The 24,136-nt window shown below is 43.6% G+C and overlaps 1 protein-coding gene across 2 annotated transcripts in view; it reads right to left on the bottom strand.

Annotated features, from left to right (window-relative positions):
• Window positions 1-16,662, bottom strand: part of LOC124041185 (TBC1 domain family member 12-like) — a 16,905-nt gene extending 243 nt beyond the window's left edge. Inside the window, exons 1-14 of one of the 2 annotated variants that reach the window (XM_046358460.1) lie at window positions 14,927-15,060; window positions 12,604-12,781; window positions 12,263-12,395; window positions 10,275-10,396; window positions 9,943-10,025; window positions 6,929-7,046; window positions 6,262-6,368; window positions 5,818-5,898; window positions 5,585-5,679; window positions 3,587-3,658; window positions 3,270-3,398; window positions 2,806-2,915; window positions 2,369-2,627; window positions 1-1,507 (exon numbers count right to left, since the gene is read on the bottom strand). The exon at window positions 1-1,507 is cut by the window's left edge and continues 243 nt beyond it. In XM_046358460.1, the coding sequence (XP_046214416.1) occupies window positions 1,439-1,507; window positions 2,369-2,627; window positions 2,806-2,915; window positions 3,270-3,398; window positions 3,587-3,658; window positions 5,585-5,679; window positions 5,818-5,898; window positions 6,262-6,368; window positions 6,929-7,046; window positions 9,943-10,025; window positions 10,275-10,396; window positions 12,263-12,395; window positions 12,604-12,781; window positions 14,927-15,059 (1,689 nt within the window). In that variant the 5' untranslated portion in view covers window position 15,060 and the 3' untranslated portion in view covers window positions 1-1,438. Of the gene's footprint in view, window positions 1,508-2,368; window positions 2,628-2,805; window positions 2,916-3,269; window positions 3,399-3,586; window positions 3,659-5,584; window positions 5,680-5,817; window positions 5,899-6,261; window positions 6,369-6,928; window positions 7,047-9,942; window positions 10,026-10,274; window positions 10,397-12,262; window positions 12,396-12,603; window positions 12,782-14,926 lie in introns of both variants that reach the window. The other variant, XM_046358459.1, reaches the window with a different exon arrangement.
• Window positions 16,663-24,136: the final 7,474 nt, after the last annotated feature.

Genomic DNA, 24,136 nt, shown 5'->3' with positions numbered 1-24,136 from the left:
CACTACTTTCTAAATATTTAATCAAAGCACTGTACTATCAGACATCACCAACTGTAGATTTAACTCAACATAAAGCGGTTATTCAAACATGTTTCTCCAAAAACACTGCATCATGTGGCCCTTGAGATTCATATTGCACTTTTATTTCAAAATTATCCCCCCTCCTCTTCAGGGCTTTATTTAAAAGGCCCAGTGCAGCAAAAAAACATGATTTGCCTGTGTTTTATATATGCTTCCACACTACGAGGTTGTGATAATTACGATAATGCCCTTTTAGTGTTGGAGCTGTTTGAAAAGAATACCTGAAATGTCAACCTCTTTTGGTGGGATGGAGTTTTGGCCTGCCTGGTGACATCACTAGGCAGTAAATTTGTTAATACACCAATAAGAAAGAGAGTTCCAAACCACTCTGCCAATAACAGCTACTATTCCGTTTTCCCCTCACTCAGACCACTCATAGAGACTGCTATCAAAATTCTTCCTCGAGAAATTGCTCTTTGTTAAGAAGCTATTTGCTTTTTTAAAACTATTTTAATTGAAAACAATCACAGTAAGGTACTTCATTGTTACCCAGAAATGATTTGATATTGAGATCAAAATGGCTGCATTGGACCTTTAAACTAACTTAAGAGCACTCAGATTCAATAGTTTTTCAAAATATTTCACCAAGTTGCTCCTTGATTTACCGTTGGTATTTCCTATTCCAGAATCACTGTTTGCAAAGGGTCCTGTTGAATTAGTGAACGAGGAAAATACTGTATGTGTATACCATACATTAATACATACAAATATAGGTACATATGTTTAAGTTCATATTTACAAACACTTAGTCGTGGAGAAATTTGGTATAACCTAAAAACAAAGAGAGACAAATACATCTAACAGCTTTACAATCTGAAAGTATAACATATTTCTGACCAGACTATATGGGTGAGTCAGTGGTTTCATGGTCCACCTAAGGCCTGTTTATAATGCTGTTATTATGTGAGTGTGTGTGTGCATGTAGAGAGATGTGTAGGGATAAAAATGGACATATACTTAATGTGTGTAGTGTACGCAAACCAAAGGAGTGTTGATAGGAGTTTTGGGAACTCCTTATAGCCACTTGCCGTATGCGTAATAACATGGACAGAACTCTCCCGGCCTAAAGTATTTTCTACCAGATTTCATCATTCATAGTTGCTAACGGTTCTCTGATGCACCAACATTCATTTCAGTCACATTTCTGATGCCATTTTGTGTGTGTGTGTGTGTGTGTGTGTGTGTGTGTGTGTGTGTGGATGTGTTGCCACCTCCCAGTATTACATCCATTTGGTGTCCATTTCATAACCAAGCAAAACATTCCTGTTGCCTTAGCAACAGTCCCCAGAAGAAATCCAAGTGCGTGTGTCACAGATTCAGAAACACATTGGGTAGTGGGGTTCGTGCGTCTAAACCGTTAGCTTCTTGGAGCCGGACTGTGGTTGGCTATTTCCTTACTGCCATCCTTCATCAATGCAGAGAAGACCTAATGGAAATATGTACATGTAAAATTAAATACATAGAGTAGTTCTACATATCCAACAGAAGGTACTGTTGATTCAAAAACAAAGCAAAAAACATACAAGCTCCCCTCTCCTCATCGGTTTTCTTCCTTAACCACTAATATTTAAAGACTATAAGAGATTAAAGCAACACGGTAAAAAGAACTACCCAGGAGTCCTCTCCCCTATAGAGCGCGCCAGCTTGTAGACCTAAAAATTGGAAATGAGTTACCCCTGGTTTGTTCAGCTATCCCTATGGGGGAAATTAAATGGGGATAGAATGGGGGTTTTGGGATAAAGCCGAAAAACTGGTTTGAAGTCAACACAAGCTTAGGAGATCTTATATGTTTTGTTCTGAGATAATATCAGTCAGTTAACATGACCTTTATGAATCATGACACCTTTATGTGCTTGTTTTCATTACATCCACACATAAAAAGTCACAAAACGTGACATTAGCTGATGAACATTATCTCTAGAACCAAAACGTACAAGACCTCCTAAACCTGTGCTCATCAGACTTTATTTTCGCCGTTTATCCCAGAAACCCATTAATTTCCCAATAGACTTTGGCCGACAAGTCATTGAGGAGTTTGCCTCCGTTAGTGCCTACAAAAAGACGGCATTATTATTGCTCTCTATCCGTTGTCATGAAGGGAAGATGAAAGGAAGCCTTTGGAGAGCACTGACACCACCCCATCTTAGCACTGATAAAACCCATCCACAACAGGCCCCACTTCATAAGTCATTAAATAAATGCCCACTTTTCAAATATTTAATTAGAATTCCAGTTTACTTCTGCTCCACAGGTCAGACTATAGAATCAGACAGTGGGTCTAACTGACCTGGCCCCACTTGCGGTTGCTGCTGAGCATCTGTGTGGCAGTGATGCAGCTGAACAGGTTGTCAGCGGCCATGTCATCAGGCAGGCGGGTAAGGAACTGGGCCATATGGATGAAGTCCATCTGCAGTAGGACCTCCTGGTAGAGGCGCAGGATGCCCAGGCCTGTCCGGAACAGACACTCCTCCCCGTCCCGACAGAACACGTCCCACACGCGACACGCCACATCCAATGGCAACGACTTACTGTACAGGGTGAAGATCCTGCAGGAATGGACCGAGACACACAGAGGTCAACAACGGTTCATCGGCGAGGTGAAGCGAAGTACATGCAAAGGTCACTTTATGAACTGACAATGAATAGAAATGGACAAAGTCTTGAACCATTTTACTTTAGTTCAAAGAGGGCAAGCACTGAAGTGTCATGTTGTCCTGCACTCACCAGTCTATGAGATAAAGGTCAGGGGTGAGGTTGTTGATCTGAAAGTGATTGAACAGCCGTGGGAGGTTCTCTTCAAAGAACACCTCGAAAGCAGCGAAGTATTTCAACATCTGAAAACAAGAGGAAAAAAGGTTTACACCATGGAAATAACATTTATTCATTCAGCATTATAAACTGGGTGTTTCGAGCTCTGAATGCTGATTGGCTGACAGCCGTGTTATATCAGACCGTATACCATGGGTATGACAAAACATTTATTTGTACTGTTCTAATTACGTTGGTAACCAGTTTATAATAGCAATAAGGCATCTCAGGGGTTTGTGATATATGGCCAATATACCACAGTTAAGGACTGTCCAGGCACTCCACCTTGCTTTGAGCGTAAGAACATATTGGCCATATACCACACCTCCTCAGGCCTTATTGCTTAATTCTCTCAGGACAAAAGGTGTGTGTGTCAGTACCAGGTCGTGGTCCACTCTGAAGAAGGCCATCTGACAGGGCTTGTTGAGCAGGTTGGCGAAGGCGATGAAGGCGTCAGCTTCCTCCAGATTCAGGATTAGCACAGCAGCGATGAAGGACATCCCCTGGACCTGGAAAACACAAGGAACGCACGTCTTGGTTCAATTCATTTTTCACCAAAATAAACAGTTCCATTAAGAACAGAATCCAATTTAAATTGCAGACGTAGGGAGAAATCAGTTCACGGGACAAACATTTAGTCAACGTGGATTGAGAGAAAACACAATTATCTAGGACAAATGAAGTGTTTGCTACTTACATAGCCCACGTCTGGTCTATAACACGTGTACGCCCCCAGAACACTGTGCAAGAGGTCATGATAGGGCCCACCCTATAGGGAGAGTATTAGTCAAATTAATGTCTTGTCTTTTTACATGAGGTTTATATTGCTTTTGCATATGTACCAAGATGCTCAAATAAACCCAACAACAGTGGCACATTCAATGTCAACACCAGCAGATCCAGCAATACAATGAGAAGAATACATTGAAGAACAAAAGCTTCCACACACCACAACAACACTGGGATAGACACAGCCATGGACAGTATGAGGGTTCTGTTTTATAGTGACAACCACAGATATCAAGCCTCTGAGATCAGGTACTGTATTGGTGATGAGAGAGACCTACAGTACCAGTCAAAAGTTTGGTCACACCAACTCATTCAAGGGCTTTTCTTTCTACTATTTTCAACATTGTAGAACAATAGTGAAGACATCAAAACTATGTGCATATGTTTGTGGTCCTTCTCAGTTGGTAGAGCATGGCGCTTGTAACGCCAGGGTAGTGGGTTCGATCCCCAGGACCACCCATACGTAGAATGTATGCACACATGACTGTAAGTCGCTTTGGATAAAAGCGTCTGCTAAATGGCATATATTATTATATATTATGAAATTAAACACATGGAATCATGTAGTATCCAAAAAAAAGTGTTAAAAATATATTCTAGATTCTTCAAAGTAGCCACAGCTCTGCACACTCTTGGCATTCTCTCAACCAGCTTCATGAGGTAGGCAGCTGGAATGCATTTCAATTAACAGGTGCCTTGTAAAAAGTTCATTTGTAGAACACCTTTCCTTCTTAATGCATTGGAGTCAATCAGTTGTGTTGTGACAAGGTAGGGGTGGTATACAGAAGATGGTCTTTTACCAAATAGGACTAAGTCCATATTATGGCAAGAACAGCTCAAATAAGCAAAGAGAAACAACAGTCCATCATTACTTTAATACATGAAGGTCAGTCAATACGGAACATTTCAAGAACGTTTAAAGTTTCTTCAAGTGCAGTCGCAAAAACCATCATGCGCTATGATGAAACTGGCATTGAGGACCGCCACAGGAAAGGAAGACCCAGAGTTAGCTCTGCTGCAGAGGATAAGTTCATTAGAGTTACCAGCCTCAGAAATGACAGCCCAAATAAATGCATCACAGAGTTCAAGTAACAGACATCTCAACATCAACTGTTCAGAGGAAACTGCATGAATCAGGCCTTAATGGTCAAATTGCTGCAAAGAAGCCACTACTAAAGGACACCAATAAAAAGAAGACTTGCTTGGGCCAAGAAACACAAGCAATGGACATTAGACCGGTGTCCTTTGGACTGATCAGTCCAAATGTGAGATCTCCACATGTATGGTTACCACCATGAAGCATGGGGGTGGTGGTGTGATTGTGCTTTGCTGGTGACACTGTCTGCGATTTATTTAGAAATCAAGGCACACTTAACCCGCATGGCTGCCACAGCATTATGCAGCAATATACACCATCCCATCCGGTTTGCGCTTAGTGGGACTATCATTTGTTTTTCAACAGCACAATGATCCAACAAACCTCCAGGCTGTGTAAGGGCTATTTGACCAAGGAGGAGAGTCATGGAGTGCTGCATCAGATGACCTGTCCTCCACAATCACTCGACCTCAACCAAATTGAGATGGTTTGGGATGAGTTAGACCATAGAGTGAAGGCAAAACAGCCAACAAGTGCTCAGCATATGTGGGAACTCCTTCAAGACTGTTGGAAAAGCATTACAGGTGAAGCTGGTTGACAGAATGCCAAGAGAGTGGAAAGCTGTCAAGGCAAAAGGAGGCTACTATGAAGAATCTCAAATATAAAATATATTTTTGATTTGTTTAACATTTCTTTGGCTACTACATGATTCCAAGTGTTATTTCATAGTTTTATCATTCTACAAAGTAGAAAATAATACAAAAAAAGAAAAACCTCTGAAAGAGTAGGTGTCTAAACATTTGACTGTACCTTCTGAAAAATAAAGAGAGAGGGGAAGGTTCTGGAGATGTCTAGCTTTATCAGGTCCAGACTTGACTCTCTATCCGCCTGCAATGATCCAGAGTCTGTTTTGGAGAAGAAAAAATACAATTAGCTTTTTTTATAATGATCAATAAACAAAGCACAAAATGTGTTTCTAACTTGTTTTAAATAATGATGGGGCTTATTGTTGCTCTGGGTCTTTGTGTTGCCATGGTACCTACCTTCGGTCTCATTTTCAGAGCTGGTCTCACTGAAGCTCTTCCACCTCTCCTTAGCCCGAGACAGAAATATCTCAAACAACTCTACAGTAGCAGACACAATCAACAATACTGTGGTTAATTATAGTTTATCCAGATTATATACTGCTACTGGTCGTTCAACAGACTATGTGGGTGGTAGGATGGCCGTCATTGTTATAGTAGGCAACTGCTTAGATTGTATACATTAAAAGCTGCTGTAACAGTGAATATTAGCAAACAGGCTGTGATGCTGTGAGAACGGAGAGGGGGGGGTTGGATAGACAGCATTAAGCTGTGATGCTGTGAGAACGGAGAGGAGGGGGTGGGGGGTGGGGGGTGGATAGACAGCATTAAGCTGTGATGCTGTGAGAACGGAGAGGGGGGGGGGTTGGATAGACAGCATTAAGTAGAGTGTTGTGTTCTTACCGGGGGTGATGTTGAGCTCGTTGCCGATGGCCAGGCTCCAGACTCGTCCTCGGACGCTGGGAGGAAGGCCCTGCCACCAGAGCTCTCTGACCCGACGCGTGTTACGCCTGCCAGGGGACACAACACACGTCTATCATTCCAGAGGAACTTTAACCTTGTTAAAACTATGGTAGAGTATCAGAATAGTCTATATATGTCAGTGGAGGCTGCCGAGACAACGGCTCAGAATAATGGCTGGAATGGAGAGCATGGAATGTTTTCAAACACATGAAAACCACGTGTTTGATACCATTCAATTTATTCTGTCCCATTACTATGAGCTGTCCTCCCCTCAGCAGCCTCCACTGATCTATGTACATTTCACAACACAACCTATTTCAGCTTCTGGTAGTCATTTGTTTCAAGTGAAAATAATGTTCAGGAGGATCATTTGTGACAAATCAAGATGTCTGCTGTAGCTCAGTTGGTAGAGCATGGCACTTTCAATGCCAGAATGGTGTGTTTGATTACCAGGACCACCCATATGTAAAATGTATACACGCATTAATAAGTTGCTTTGTACAAAAGTGTCTGCTAAATGGCATATATTATATAGTATCAAGTGTTTGTGCTGGATGATAAAAGGCATTAAAACGGTACTGATCCCCTCAGTGTAGGGAATACTGACATGCAGTCCCAGTTGGGCAGGACGTCATTGTTCCAGATGACCATGGCGTTGGCAATGCCGTCCTCCTGTTTAAACCTCTCCTTCATCTGACGCTTCTTCTTCTGGGCCTCCTTCAGCTCTGACAGAGAAAAGAGAGAGAATGGGTTAAGTGTGTGTTAATGTTCAATTTTCAACTTCATGGTCCCAATTGGTTTGGCAGCAAAGGAGCATAAAAACAACATTCAACATACAGTTGAAGTCGGAAGTGTATATACACCTTAGCCAAATACATTTAATCCTAGTAAAAATGCTGTCTTAGGTCAGTTAGGATCACCACTTTATTTTAAGAATGTGAAATGTGAAATAATAGAGAGAATGATTTATTTAAGCTTCAATTTCTTGAATCACATTCCCAGTGAGTCAGAAGTTTACATACACTCAATTAGTATTTGGTAGCATTGCCTTTAATTGTTTAACTTGGGTCAAACATTTTGGGTAGCCTTCCACAAGCTTCCCACAATAAGTTGGGTGAATTTTATCCCACTCCTCCTGACAGAGCTGGTGTAACGGATTCAGGTTTGTAGGCCTCCTTGCTCACAAACGCTTTCTCAGTTCTGCCAACACATTTTCTATAGGATTGAGGTCAGGGCTTTGAGATGGCCACTCCAATACCTTGACTTTGTTGTCCTTAAGCCATTTTGCAGCAACTTTGGAAGTATGCTTGGGGTCATTGTCCATTTGGAAGACCCATTTGCAACCAAGCTTTAACTTCCTGACTGATGTCTTGAGATGTTGCTTCAATATATCCACATAATTTTCCTCCCTCGTGATGCCATCTATTTTGTGAAGTGCACCAGTCCCTTTTGCAGCAAAGCACCCCCACAACATGATGCTGCCACCCCCGTGCTTCACGGTTGGGATGGTATTTTTCGGGTTGCAAGCCTCCCCCTTTTCCCTCCAAACATAACAAGGTCATTATGGCCAAATTGTTCCATTGCCGTTTCATCAGACCAGAGGACATTTCTCCAAAAAGTATGATCTTCGTCCCCATGTGCAGTTGCAAACCGTAGTCTTGTCTTTTTTATGTTGGTTTTGGAGCAGTGGCTTCTTCCTTGCTGAGCTGCCTTTCAGATTATGTCGATATAGGACTTGTTTTACTGTGGATATAGATGCTTTTGTACCTGTTTCCTCCAGCATCTTCACAAGGTCCTTTGCTGTTGTTCTGGGATTGATTTGCACTTTTCGCACCAAAGTACGTTCATCTCTAGGAGACAGAACGAGTCTCCTTCCTGAGCGGTATGACGGCTGTGTGATCATCCGGTCAACAACATTATCAACATGCTGACAAAAACAAAAAAACAGCAACATATTACCACCGTCATACTCATCCCTAGCCCATCACAGTCTCTTCCCAGTCTTTAAAAAGGCAATGGCCATAGGGGCGAAGGAGTGCTTGTACCTGTTAGTCTTAACAGTGTGGCTCTATACTGGGAGCCAGAGAGTAGGACCTGGGGCCAGTTGCATAACACTTAAGTTAACGCCCCCTTATCTTTTCCCTTAAAGGTTCCCCCTTAAATGAAGTGAAACCGTTAAGGGTGCCCATGAGGTCCCTTAACGGCTTCATTCAGTATGGATTTCAATGTAAACAGCATTTGTGGAGGTGAATGTTGCTTCCATCTGCCCTAGTTACAAAAGGAAAACGTCCAGCAGCTAGCCATTTAGATAAACAATGGAAGGTACGCAATCCATGGCTACAACACGTGTTACTATGTTCTGTATCGTTTCGCCCCTCTTAAAATGCAGAAGCCCTATTTTTCGATATCGCATAATAAATGTGATCTCTTCAATGAGACCTTCAGTCAGTGAATCAGGTCCCCTCCATAGTAACCAGTGACTCTTTCTGCCGTACATTCCCTCAAAGTACCATAAAACCCTTAAGTTATGCCCTTACCTAAGGAAATGTTTGAGCGGCTCTATGAAACACCCTTTAAAAAAAATCCCTTAGGTAAAGGAACAGTATTCTGTAAGGTAAACCCTTAAATCTGCATTGCTTGTTGTTTGGGGTTTTAGGCTGGGTTTCTGTATAAGCACTTTTATTATTATTTTTTACTTAACTAGGCAAGTCAGTTAAGAGCAAATTCTTATTTAATATAACGGACAATCCCGGACGACTCTGGGCCAATTGTGCGCCGCCCTATGGGACTCCCAATCACGGCCGGATGTGATACAGCCTGGATTCAAACCAGGGACTGAGATGCAGTACCTTAGCCCGCTGCGCCACTCGGAAGCAGAGATGTAAAAAGGGCTTTAAGTACAATTGATTTGATGTTTTATGCAACTGTAGGGGGGGTGGGCACAGTCAGACAGGATGGATCCAGTCTTCCTCACCACTTGTCTGTTGTGCAGATCAGACAGACTCCTCTGCTGGACTCCCCATCATCTTACTGCCCACTTTCACTATTCTAGATAGATATTTTTTGCTTTTACACAAAGGTTGCCGTACCAGCAAATCATAGAAAATGTTAATACAGACTACGTATGACTTATAAAACAGTCACCAAGGTCCTGTCGACCGGGAGCTTTAACAGTTTCCAGAGACAGAAAATGCACTGCTGGACTTTCATACACATAAGTGTTACACTCAAAGTTCAATGTATTATCAATGATTTTGCCAAGATACTTGTAGTTGTCTATAGTGTCTACCACCTGGCCCTTAGTGTCCTGAAATCAATAAACATATTAAATCTTTGGTTGTCACATTCAGTTGCAAGAATGCACTGGCACACCAATGCACTAAATCATCAACAACAAGGCTATAGGCAGTTTCATTAGCATGAAGGAGACGGACTATTACAGAGTCATCCTCAAACTTCAAGATCGGTTCTCTTACTGGCTACGACAATCAACAGTGTACAGGATATAGAGGAGCGGTGAGAGGACACACCCCTTTGGGTGTTGTTGATGACAGCTCCCTGACAGGCACAGTCACCCTCTGGGTGTGTGTGTAGACAGTTAAAACCGTGGTTAGCACATACCTCTCCTCTTGGCTCCTACCACCATCTCATCATACTCTTGTTTGTGACGCATGGCCTCCTCAACAGACTTGGCAGGAAGGTTCCTGAACAGAGGGGACGAGATGGATGCCTTCAGAGAGAGGTGTGTGGTTTGGGCATACACACTGGCCATACAGAGTATCAGGAATTACATGTGCATGGTGTTTAGATAAGATTAATGTGCATTCCAGGAAAACAGGCCATCCCCCTGTATGAGGGCACTGCACTATACACAATCAATCACACACACACGGGATGTGTACCGAGGGAGTAGCCAACCATAGGATTTTAATGTATTTTTTTTAAACACTCACGATGGCCTGTCCTCTAGTATCAGAGCTGTGGTAGACAACGGCTCAAACTCCAGGTTTTTCCGGCGCGCTGCAGAGAGCTGGACCTGGGGACCTGGAGCCGGTCCAACCTTCACCGGGTACTCCTTTACATAGAAACACAGGAAACAAGGGGACAAAAACATGTTTACAATGAGGTTTAAAACCCACATGTAGGCTGTTCTTCACTGTGGTCTACAATCAAATCAAATTGTCCCATGCTTCGTAAACAGGTGTTGAGTAACAGTGAAATGCTTACTTACGGGCCCTTGCCAAAAATGCAGAGAGAAAAAAATCAAATAATAAATAAATATTAATAACACGAGGAACGAGTAATGATAACTTGGCTAAAAACACAAGGTAGCAGTACTGAGTGCGATGTGCAGGGGCACGAGGTAATTGAGGTATATATGTACATATAGGTAATAAAAAGTGACTAGGCAACAGGATAGATAATAAACTATAACAGCAGCGTGTGTGATGAGTCAAGAGTTATTGCAAAAGGGATCAATTCAGACAGTTAAATAGTTAACCAATAGCTACCAGGACTAACTATTTAGCAGTCTTATGGTTTGGAGGTAGAAGCTGTCCAGGGTCCTGTTGGTTTTAGACTTGGCGCATCGGTACCACATGCCATGCGGTAGCAGAGAACAGTCTATGACTCCTTTTATGTGTGGATGGACCAGTTATTGTACATAACACACCAGTGTTCATCCATCAACTACGGCCCATCTTTGCTCCTGTAGAAGGCAGCCTAATGGCTATGGGAGGCAGCGCTGTCAGGGCTAGGGACATTATGTAGGCTTAATAGTGTCTATTTTGTCCTAGGCCTTTTCTGCACTGTGTGTGTACGTACGTGTGATAAAAAACCTCATTCATAGACCCGGGTTCACCACAGGACAACAGATCTTTTATGAGGTTAGTCTGGATGAGACATAGTTATCATTCATCACCCACACCCCGCTGGAGTTGGTTCATCTATGCGTGATGTTCTCCCTCTCCCACAGTTAGTGTAGTCATGGATAATGCTTCTATTGTCATGTGAAGCAGGTAGGCAGATGTACATCTGGTAGTCTGATGGGCGAAACATATTTTCTATAGTTCCATGCAAAAAGATGGTGAATAATATGCGATTTAGAAAAAAGGCATCCCATAGTCCTTGATTAAAGAGATTGTGATTAGGTGTCGATTCAGGCTCAACTGTCTGGATTATGATCCTGATAAAACAAAAACCAGATGTATTTCTGTCAGTATATTGTAGTTCACTACTTTGTTGTGGAATGGGAATAGTCTCAGTGTAACATCCTACTTCTTGTCTTCATCATTATTCATTGAGCTTCAGTCTCAGTTGACCGCTTCTGTAAACAAGTACCCAGTGTGTCTCTGTCTCAATCTCATTTAGAGCAGCTCAGAGTCCCACCTGACGTGAGCATGGTAGGAATGCTAACCCACTCAGCGCAGTGCTGGGGTGCACATCCTCCATAACAGTCAGAGGAAGAGGGCCAGTGTAGGGAGGGTGAGCTGTCAGAGACACCGCCACACAGCTTGCAGAAGTGTGGTTGGGGGGGGCAGAGTAGCCAGCTGGGGCCTCAGCTGCAGACTGCAACAGCAGAGCCAGCTACACACCGTCCCCCACCACCACTAGTGGTTCAACCAATAACACCCCCGCCCTTTCATCCAGACACCCACTCCTGTCCCTTCGCCTCAATTCCCACCTGTTGCAGACATACACACCACCACCAGAAGCAGCAGCATCACAACAGAGACATTAAATGGACATTTCCATTCCATTAGTTTGAGTTGGTAGTTCCTACAATGTTAAGAGTTCCAGAGATTGGATACCAGATCATTTATATGACACCAGACAAACACAAATATATCTTGATCTTCATTCATTTTTATGGGTAGAACTAAAACAGGTTGTTGTTGAGTCCGACGGGTTGTGGTTGAGTCCGATATAGAGTGATACTAACCTGCTGGATGGTGAAGGAGTCTTTAGGATCTTTAGTAGTGTTCTCCCTCAGGGGGACCTTTCCAAACAACCTCCACCCAGGAGCATTCTGAGAAGGTGGCTTTGGCTCTTTGGGCTTCCTAGAAAACAGGTTTCTGGAGGAGAGAGAGTGACAAATATTTAAAAGAAGAGACAGACATATCTGGAAGGAAAATGTACATGGTGAAAGAGGGTAGTACAAATCTCAGGGAAATAGAGGATGGAAAGAAGGGTGTTGAGCAATGAAAAGATAACATGTACACACATGCTCGCACAAACACACAGTCCCCTGAGGTTCCCAGGCTTTTATCCTGCCCTGTGTACCGTAAGTGTGTGAAGAGTCGGGTTGGGCCATCAGCGAAGCTGCAGTGATATGAGAGAGTTTCTGGCTGTCTGCTGGGTGGAGTGAGTGTGTTGTACAGTGGGGGCCAGGACAGCCATGTTCGTTCTTCCCTCGTTGTGAAGGAATTCAGAAAGGCACCCTCCCCAAGGTCTTGTGTTGCTACGGATTGTTGAATACAGTACATCAGTGATAACTCTTATACAAAAGTGATCCAGGACACTGTCCATCATCTAGCATCCTCAAACACCTGAAGATTATGATCATCAACGTCATCCCAACCATGCCATCATAATCACCTCAGTGGAATCAAACATAAGAATCCAGCACCACAAACCAGTATTTCCTCTAATGTTGTGCACACAGGTAGTGGGACAGAGTGAGCCATAGATCACTTGTTATTCATTTCAAAGTGATCAGCAGTGTGGTACAAACAAGTTAATTCCATCTGCAAACATGGATTCTGTTTGGATGAGGACGTTGGCAACTGCTGAATGCTCGTTGCTAGCTCAGCGTAGTACTAGGTGTTAGCCTATGCCTCCTCATAATGACTAAATGGCAACCTTGACTGTCAAGAAGTGCACGACACACAGTACCAGCAACACCACAAGTTATGAGTGTGTGCAGTGCTCACAAGAACCTTTGAGCTCAGTATCGATTGCAGTTAACATCGGATAATTGAACGACGTGCTGTGGCGATGCTTCTTACGCAGCCTGTAGCCTAATGGAGGTCTAACTTTACCTAGTACTGTAGCTAGGTACCCTGTCTTTGCGCCTCACCAAATGACAGGTTCCATGTCTCCGGGCCATGGATAAAAGATCTAGGGGTTGTGGGGCTGAGTAGCACAGAGATCAGCCACAACACTCCTCACAGCACCTGTCACAAGGAGCTCTCTGTCATTAGACAACATTCTCACAAGTTAAGGAGGGGGTACAGTTCGTTACGGTCTGGTCTGCATACAGGACGAAGAAACTGCTTTGGAGATTTTAGTTTAGGAGGACTATGCAGTGTGTATAATAAGCTTTAATGGAGAACTGCTACAAAGGCCTATCCTATATAGCTAGGCCTAGCAGTGATGACTTTCTAGAATAAGAGTCTCCACAGCATTGCAAGCAACTCAAAATCAATACTCTGAAATTGAATTGATTCAGCTCCAATAGTACAGTACTTTTATAGGGGTGAGAGTGGGGTAGGCGGGAGGGTAGTAGAGAGATCGAGACAGATAGAAAACATTTTCTCTGCAGTCTCATTGCTTGTTGTAGTATAAAATCCAGGCAATAAAGAGGTAGAACACCACAATTCTCTCCAACATTACCCTGGGCTGCAGGAGAAACTGGAGGCCTGCAAATCTCATGAAGTCAATGCAGGGAGGGAATAGTGTTACAGGTAGATGTTGTGTTGTACAGGATGTCTTATCCAGCTGTCAGGCTTCAGATTACATTTATCCTAGCTGATAACAAAATGCTTCCTGAGTTTAAAGTCTCTTTGCTGTTCAAGCATTTTTGCTTTAATGGCACAAAACAATGACCCAGATGCCTTTGTGCTTCATCAACCTGTTCATCTGTAGAAGTTGGACGACATGGGCTAATTTCATTCACAAGCTACACATCCACCCTCCTGCCAAACCCACATTAGCAGGATGATGATCATGAGGAGTTGTGATCGCTTTCTCCAGTCTGCTGCCTTGCACTGTAACGAATATGAAGACGCACCAGATAAACAATGACATTGACCAGGCCTGCCGGTGCTTGAATAGATGCTCTCAGTAATTATGCATGGGCCTAGGATTGCAAAATTCCATTAACTTTCAAAAAATCATTTTTCCAGAAATACAAGATTTCCTGCTCATCACCTCATAATTCTCATACCAGGATTTCTGGAAAACCGGTTATTTGGGGGAAAGTTACCAGAATTTTACAACCCTACAGTATGGGCAGAGTCACTACAAAACATGGTCATTATGGATAACCAGCTACAGTAATGAGCTGCTGGAATAGGGTAGTTGGCTGCTTGTAGGGTAGCCCATCAGTCTCATTAACTATAAATGGCACTGTGGATGCCATCAGAAGTCTAACCCCTAAGGAGATAGGCCTCATTTTAACTATTGCTTAGTCTACCATATCCTTTATTACCACAATAACTGACTAATATCCATTACTACTCTCAACACATGCTCACTATGGTAATTCAACATATAGCATTCCCAAATAAGATATTTCCCAACACGTGTATGCGTGGGTTTGTTGTAGTGGTGGTGAGGGAGTGTGTGTGAGCAAGTGCAGTGATGGTTACGCTTTTCATATTACCTGGTGAAAAAATCTGAGATTCCAAACTTCTTAGAAGAGGACAGAACTGTCGACCCGTCGGGAAGTTTCTCTGGGGCACTTTGACGACGACCGACATCATAAGTGTTTCTAGAGCAGTCCGCACCCCCCTCATCTCCAAATAACATGTCCCCATCCTCCGGGCTGAGAGGGGTGGCATCACAGCTGAGAGAGACTGTGATGTTTGGGTTAGTCCTGAGGCCGAGAGGCCTAGCTGGGAGACAGCACTCACTCAAATCCTCTCTCATGCTGGGTTCTGTGTTTGGACTGTTGGTGTTTTCAGAAAGTGTTGACGGAGAGGGAGATGGGCGTTTGGCACTCGATTCTGAAGGGACACCCTCAGAGTCCGGAATACTACTCGCTGCATCGGGGGGCTTGGCAGCTGCCGGGGGAGCTCCCACTGGGCTGCCATGCCTCAACCCCGCGCTGTTTCTCTCACATAATGCAGGTGATGACTGGATGTTTTGGAGCTGCAGATTAGAAGCATGCACCACGACGACATCAAATGGAACATTTGTGGTTCTTTCTGAGGAAACAGCATCCAAATCACATGTAGCTTCAGTGTTTACAGTATGCAGGCCACCATTTACTTCCATGACAGAGCAGTCAAGTCCTTGGCATAGCAGTCGGTTGCATGTGTCCATCTGGCTACAATAATCAGTATCCACATCTGTAGACCAATCATCATTTGATAAATAACAATCCATATCCCCATTGGCCATCTTCATGTCCACATCAGAGTCTGTGAAAGTGTCATTCTGTTGACGGTTGTCTATAGGCCTACATGACAATGGAGAGAGAGATGGCGGCTGTGGCCCTGGCTCCATATTAGAATCCCCTTCGTTCAGTGTACCCGAGTTGGAATCTTGAGTCTCCCCCTCATAATCCAGTTTTCCCCGCTGTGAAACATGAGCCAGCTGCAGTAACATTCCGTTCCCCTCCTCGTGTCTGTAGGCGCTTGCGGCTGTGTCTGAGCAGGAAAAGGGTCCCCCGTTCCCCCCTCCGTCAGCTTCCGACCCGAACATCAGCTGAACCGATGACTCAGTAAATCCATTAAATCTGTGGTCGTTCGGGTGCGGTGGGTCGTTGCACAGGTTTGAAATTACACCGCTTTCATGCATCTGAATGGGGAGACAGTCTGCAACCAAATCTCGCATTATTGTATTCCCAACTCGGACGTTCTGCGATGGTAACACGACACATTCAACGATTGGACTCTTCCCATTGCTGGCTATATAAACATAACCTTTCCCCGTTTGACCCTCATCCGCCGCGCATACTCGGCTTCCGTTGTCGATCAATGGGCGAGAGGTTGCTATTATATTACAGTCGGCATGTGAACCGTAAGATTTGCCTGCCTCTTCATTTTCGTTGACATCGACGGGCAAAACAAGAACCACATCTCCATGTTCTGCTGTTTCCATTTCATGTACCCTCCGCGAAGCTAGTTACAGCTTCGGACATAAAATCCTGCAGCGTCGCCCTCTCGGACGTCTGAGCTCCCAGTCTTCGTTGTTCTTTGAGAGCGTGACCATGTTTTGTAGTCTGTCGTTTTTAATCTGGCAGACCCACAAAAACAGCATAATGTTTTGAGGAACGTTTGGTCAAAATAACATGTCAATCGGGCCTGTGCTGTAACAGATTAATGCAATCCCTATGTACCAGTCAGCAGCACTAATACCACAACCAGTAGCCATTTTGAAGTGTTCATGACGTCACGTCTTTCCGGACTCGCTAAACCCAAAAGTCAGATGTCTTGGATACGAAGTGACATCTTCTTTTGAGAAAGCGTAATTAGGAATAAACCACAGGGTAAATCTAGGAATAAACCACAGGCTAAATCTAGGAATAAACCACAGGCTACATACTCTGTGGATTAAACTTGCATGATATTTTTCTGTGATAGCCTATTGATATAGCTAGCCTACCTTTTTCAATAGTTGAACCAAAGACAATAACCCTTTGGTTGAATAGTGGCCATATTTAGGCTGGATTGTATTTTTCGTTTATAGAGGGAAAATGGAGTTATGTTTTTGAGTGTGTGATACCAATTAATCGTCTGAAAGTTGCCCACGTTTGCACTCTCTCGTGCTCAAGTTCTCGGTGGAACCGCCAGAGGACGTTGTGACCACGCTTGAATCAAGACTTTATTTTATACGAATTGTATTCACGAAGTGCAGTAGGCCAAGACCATATAAACTCAGCAAAAGAAACGTCCCTTATTCAGGACCCTGCCTTTCAAAGATAATTCGTAAAAATCCAAATAACTTCACAGATCTTCATTTGTAAAGAGTTTAAACACTGTTTCCCATGCTTGTTCAATGAACCATAAACAATTAATGGACATGCACCTGTGAAACGGTCATTAAGACACTAGCAGCTTACAGATGGTAGGCAATTAAGGTCACAGTTATGAAAATTTAGGACACTAAAGAGTCTTTTCTACTGACTCGGAAAAACACCAAAAGAAAGATGCCCAGGGTCCCTGCTCATCTGCGTGAACTTGCCTTAGGCATGCTGCAAGGAGGCATGAGGACTGCAGATGTGGCCAGGGCAATAAATTGCAATATTTGTACTGAGACAACTAAGACACCTCTACAGGGAGGCAGGACGGACAGCTGATCTTCCTTGCAGTGGCAGACAACGTGTAACAACACCTGCACAGGATCGGTACATCTGAACATCACACCCGCGGGACAGGTACAGGATGGCAACAACAACTGCCCGAGGTACACCAGGAATGTACAATCCCTCCATCAGTCCTGACTGTCCATAATAGGCTGAGAGAGGCTGGACTGAGGGCTTGTAGGTTGTAAGGCTGGTTGTCCTCACCAGACATCACCGGCAACGTCGCTCATGGGCACAAACCCACCGTCGCTGGACCAGACAGGGCTGGCAAAAAGTGCTCTTCACTGACAAGTCGTGGTTTTGTCTCACAAGGGGTGATGGTCGGATTTGCATTTATCGTCAAAGGAATGAGCGTTACACCGAGGCCTGTACTCTGGGGCGGGATCAATTTGGAGGTGGAGGGTCCGTCATGGTCTGGGGTGATGTGTCACAGCATCATTGGACTGAGCTTGTTGTCATTGCAGGCAATCTCAAGACATCCTCCTCCCTCATGTGGTACCCCTCCTGCAGGCTCATCCAGACATGAACCTCCAGCATGACAATGCCACCAGCCATACTGCCCGTTCTGTGCGTGATTCGCTGCAAGACAGGAATGTCAGTGTTCTGCCATGACCAGCGAAGAGCCGGGATCTCAATCCCGTTGAGCACGTCTGGGACCTGTTGGATCGGAGGGTGTGGGCTAGGGCTAGGGCTATTCCCCCGAGAAATATCCGGGAAGTTGGGGGCCAAATACAACCACGGGCCGCCATTTGGGGAACCCTGCCATATAACATTCTAAGTGTTAGGCATATGTAAGAGTGTAATTATTTTAGTACATCAATACAAGAGGTTCTCACAGTATCTTGGCTTATTTACTCTTCTGTTTTCATAAGCCCTTTTTGTTTTTGGAATGAATAGAATGTTTAGAGTTGGTAATAACAATGTAATCACAATACAGCAGGTTCCTTTTACACAAAATAAACCCCTTTTTAGAGTTCAAAATTGCAATGCATACAATAAATGCCTCACATTTTATGAATGAACCTTGACTCTGTTGCCTACTTTTAGTAACACATAACATAGGCGCCAAGACAAGAACATTGAAGCAAAATCCTGTACACAATGAGTGTATGACTTAACCTATGGAACCGGTTCCATAAACATTGAAAAAAATGACCCCCCCAAAAATAGTTAACTTTGCTTTAGCAATAAGAAGGCTTCACTATTATAACAGAGTATCTACTATTGTTTTGGTTGCCTCCATTTTTATTAACTCATCACTCTACCCATCATCTCGCTACTCCACCCCCAATTTTAGTTCACCTGTTCAAAGAGACTTTCCGCAAACTCTATTTACTATCCTCAGTAATCGGTTGCCCTTTATTCATAACCTTACACATACGGTGCATTCAGAAAGTATTCAGACCCCTTGACTTGTTCCACATTTTCTTACGTTACAGCGTTATTTTAAAATTGATTAAATTAAAAATGTTCCTAATCAATCAACACAATACCGCAAAATGACCAAGTGAAAACAGGTTTAGACAAATGTATAAAATATAAAAACAGAAATACCTTATTTACATAGGTATTCAGACCCTTTGCTATGAGACTCGAAATTGAGCTCAGGTGCATCCTGTTTCCACTGATCATCATTGTGAAGTTTCTACAACTTGATTGGAATCCACCTGTGGTAAATTCAATTGACTGGACATGATTTGGAAAGGCACACACCTGTCTATATAAAATGTTCCACAGTTGACAGTGCATGTCAGAGCAGAAACCAAGCCATGATGTCAAAGGAATTGTTCGTAGAGCTCCGAGACAGGCTTGTGTTGAGGCACAGATCTGCAGCATTGAAGGTGCCCAAGAACACAGTGGCCATAATTATGAAATAGAAGAAGTTTGGAACCACCAAGACTCATCCTAGAGCTGGCCGCTTGACCAAACTGAGCAATCAGGGGAGAAGGGCCTTGGTCAGAGAGTTGACCAAAAACCTGATGCCCACTCTGACAGAGCTCCAGAGTTCCTCTGTGGAGATGGGAGAACCTTCCAGAAGGACAACCATCTCTGCAGCATGACACCAATTAGGCCTTTATGGTAGAGGGGCCCAGACGGAAGCCACTCCTCAGTACAAGACACATGACAGTGTGCTTGGAGATTGCCAGAAGGCACCTAAGGACTCTTAAGACCATGAGAAACACGATTCTCTGGTCTGATGAAACCAAGATTCCTGGCTTAGGGAGGCCACCAAAAATTCGGACATTTCCATCCCCAATTACAACATTTTCTGACAAGATAGAACTGCCAAAGGGGGTGGAGTTGCAATCTACTGCAGAAATAGCCCGCAGAGTTCTGTCATACTATCCAGGTCTGTGCCCAAACAATTTGGGCTTTAAAAATACACCTTTCCAGAAATAAGTCTCTCACCGTTGCGGCTTGCTATAGATGCCCCTCAGCCCCTAGCTGTAATCTGGACACCATATGTGAATTGATTGCCCCCCATCTATCTTCAGAGTTCGTACTGTTAGGTAACCTAAACTGGGATATGCTTAACACCCCAGCCGTCCTACAATCTAAGCTAGGCCCTCAATCTCAAACAAATTATCAAGGAACCTACCAGGTACAACCCCAAATCCATAACCATGGGCACCCTCATAGATATCATTCTGACCAACTTTCCCTCTAAATACACCTCTGCTGTCTTCAACCAGGATCTCAGCGATCACTGCCTCATTGCCTGTGTCTGTAATGGGTCTGCGGTCAAACGACCACCCCTCATCACTGTCAAATGCTCCCTAAAACACTTCAACGAGCAGGCCTTTCTAATCGACCTGGCCCGGATATCTTGGAAGGATATTTACCTCATCCCATCAGTAGAGGATGCCTGGTTGCTTTTAAAAAGTGTTTTCCTCACCATCTTAAATAAGCATGCCCATTCAAAAAATGTAGAACAAAGAACAGATATAGCCCTTGCTTCACCCTAGACTTGACTGGCCTTGACCAGCACAAAAACATCCTGTGGCATACTGCATTAGCATCGAATAACCCCCGCGATATGCAACTTTTCAGGGAAGTCAGGAACCAATATACACAGTCAGTTAGGGAAGCTAAGGCTAGCTTTTTCAAACAGAAATTTGCATAATGTAACACTAATTCCAAAACGTGTTGGGACACTGTAAAGTCCATGGAGAATAAGAGTGCCTTCTCCCAGCTGCCCACTGCACTGAGGCTAGGAAACACTGTCATCACCGATAAATGTACGATAATCGAAAATCTCAATAAGCACATTCCTAAGGCTGGCCATGCTTTCCACCTGGCTACCCATACTCCTGCCAACAGCTCTGCACCTGCCGCAGCAACTTGCCCCCCCCCCCCATTCCTCCCGCGCTTCCCCTTCACCCAAATCCAGAAAGCTGACGTTCTGAAAGAGCGGTAAAATCTGGATCCCTACAAATCAGCTGGTCTAGACAATCTGGACTCTTTCTAAAATGATCTGCTGAAATTGTTGCAAACCCTATTACTAGCCTGTTCAACCTTTCTTTCGTATCGTCTGAGATCCCCAAAGATTGGAAAGCTGCCGCGGTCATTTCCTCTTCAAAGGGGGAGACACTCTAGACCCAAACTGCCATAGACCTATATTGGCCCTGCCTTTCTAAGGTCTTCGAAAGCCAAGTTAACAAACAGATCACCGACCATTTTGAATCCCACTGTACCCTCTTCACTATGCAATCTGGTTTCCAAGCTGGTCATGGGTGCACCTCAGCCACGCTCAAGGTCCTAAATGATATCATAACCTCCATCGATAAAAGACAGAAATGTGCAGCCGTCTTCATCGACCTGGCCAAGGCTTTCGACTCTGTCAATCACCGCATTCTTATCGGCAGACTCAATAGCCTTGGTTTCTGAAATGACTGGCTCGCCTGGTTCACCAACTACTTCTCAGATAGAGTTCAGTGTGGGCCTGTTCTCCGGACCTCTTGCAGTTTCTATGGGGGTACCACAAGGTTCAATTCTCGGGCAGAGTCTTTTTCTCTGTATATATCAATGATGTCACTTTTTGCTGCTGATGATTCTCTGATCGACCTTTTCGCAGATGACACCATTCTGTATACATCTGGCCCTTCTTTGGACACTGTGTTAACTAACCTCCAAACAAGCTTCAATGCCATACAACACTCCTTCCGTGGCCTCCAACTACTTTTAAATTCTAGTAAAACGAAATGCTTGCTCTTCAACCGATTGCTGCCCGCACCCGCCTGCCCGATCAGCATCACTACTCTGGACGTTTCTGATAGAATATGTGGAAAACTACAAATACCTAGGTTTCTGGTTAGACTGTAAACTCTCCTTCCAGACTCACATTAATTATCTCCAATCCAAAATTAAATCTAGAATCAGCTTCCTATTTCACAACAAAGAAACCTTCACTCATGCTGCCAAACATACCCTCGTAAAACTGACTATCCTACCAACCCTTGACTTCGGCGATGTCATTTACAAAATAGCCTCCAAAGCTCTACTCAGCAAATTGGATGTAGTCTATCACAGTGCCATCCGTTTTGTCACCAAAGCCCAATATACTACCCACCACTGCAACCTGTATGTTCCCATTGGCTGGCCCTCGCACATATTTGTCGCCAAACCCACTGGCCCCAGATCATCTATAAATCTTTGCTAGGTAAAGCCCCGCCTTATCTCAACTCACTGGTCACCATAGAAGCACTCACCCATAGCACGTGCTCCAAAAATTGATTTGAAATTCATAGTGGGGGACTTGGTAGGTATATCCAAGTCCACATGCTCACTGGTCATTCCCAAAGCCAACACCTACTCTGGCCGCCTTTCCTTCCAGTTCTCTGCTGCCAATGACTGGAATGAATTGCAATAATCACTGAAGATGGAGACTCATATCCCCCTCTCTAACTTTAAGCATCAGCTGTCAGAGCAGTTTACCGATCACTGTACCTGTACACAGCTGTAAATAGCACACCAAACTACCTCATCCCCATATCTTATTATTTTTTGTTGTTGCTATTGTCCTGACATTTTTAGTAGGTTGACCCACCCTTGTTTTGTGCGGGATTGTCTTTATGTTACGTGTGTGCGTTTTAGGTAGAGGTGGATTTATTTTCTGAACTTGGCACCCTGTGTTTTTTGGGTTGTCACGTTGTTGTCCGCGCCCTGTATTGTTGGGCTTATTATTTTGTGTGCCGAAGTAAAGAGCACTTTTGCACTGTGCAACTCTCTGAGTCTGATTCCTTCACCCACCTAGTCTCGCGTGACAACTATGGCCTATTTATTGCCTTACCTCCCTAATCTTACTACATTTTCACACACTGTAAATAGATTTTTCTATAGTGTTATTGACTGTATGTTTGTTTATCCCATGTGTAACTCTGTGTTATTGTTTTATTCGAACTGCTTTGCTTTATCTTTTCCAGATCACAGTTATAAATGAGAACTTGTTCTCAACTGGCCTACCTGGTTAAATAAATAAAAACATTTTTTTTAAAGATTGTACTCTTTGGCCTGAATGCCAAGCGTCACGTCTGGAGGAAACCAGGCACCATCCCTACGGTGAAGCATGGTGGTGGCAGTATCATGCTGATGAGATGTTTTTCAGCACCAGGGACCGGTTGACTAGTCAGGATCGAGGTTAAGATGAAGGTACAGAGAGCAAGGTACAGAGAGGTCTTTGATGAATACCTACTTCAGAGAGCTCAGCACCTCAGACTGGGGTGAAGGTTCATCTTCCAACAGGACAACAACTCTAAGTACACAGCCAAGACAATGCAGCAGTGGCTTCAGGATAAGTCTTTGAATGTCCTTGAGTGGCCCAGCCAGAGCCCAGACTTGAACCCAATCGAACATCTCTGCAGAGACCTTTTTTTTGCCTTGTCATTATGGGGTATTGTGTGTGGATTGATGGGGGGGTTAATCAATTTAAGAATAAGGTTGTAGCGTAACTCAAATGTGGAAAAAGACAACAGGACAGAATACTTTCAAAATGTACTGTAGGTTATGCTTATTCATATACATTCTATATATAGGACAAACATATTTCACAGGCAGTAGTGGTGACTAGGCACATTTTTAATCAAGGGGCCATTTTAACCCCTTGAACATCTCCAAATAGAAACAAAAAAGCTGTGATGAAACTCATTGTCCATTTAGGTTCTCTACCTGCTTGAAAATGTTTTGACAAATATCTCACCATTCACACGTTATACTGTCCTGAGCATTAATGTCCAATAATTTAAGCTAGTATAATGTTAATCACAAGGCCTAAAGTACCAGTCAAAAGTTGACACACCTGGTCACTCAATAGTTTCTTTATTTGTACTATTTTCTACATTGTAGAATAATAGTGAAGACATCAAAACTATGAAGTAATACATATGGAATCATGAGGTAACCAAAAAAAAGTGTTAAACAAATAAAAATATATTTTATATTCTTCAAAGTAGCCACCCTTTGCCTTGATGACAGCTTTGCACAGTCTTTGTATTCTCTCAACCAGCTTCACCTGGAATGTGGAGCAATGGGTAACAATGCTTTGAGGCTGACTGTTGATGTGTGCAG

The sequence above is a fragment of the Oncorhynchus gorbuscha genome, linkage group LG08, assembly GCF_021184085.1.
Source record: "Oncorhynchus gorbuscha isolate QuinsamMale2020 ecotype Even-year linkage group LG08, OgorEven_v1.0, whole genome shotgun sequence".
In the NCBI taxonomy this organism is placed as follows: Eukaryota; Metazoa; Chordata; class Actinopteri; order Salmoniformes; family Salmonidae; genus Oncorhynchus; species Oncorhynchus gorbuscha.
The sequence above is the reverse complement of the archived record's forward strand: the minus strand, read 5'-3'. Positions and strand labels throughout refer to the sequence as shown.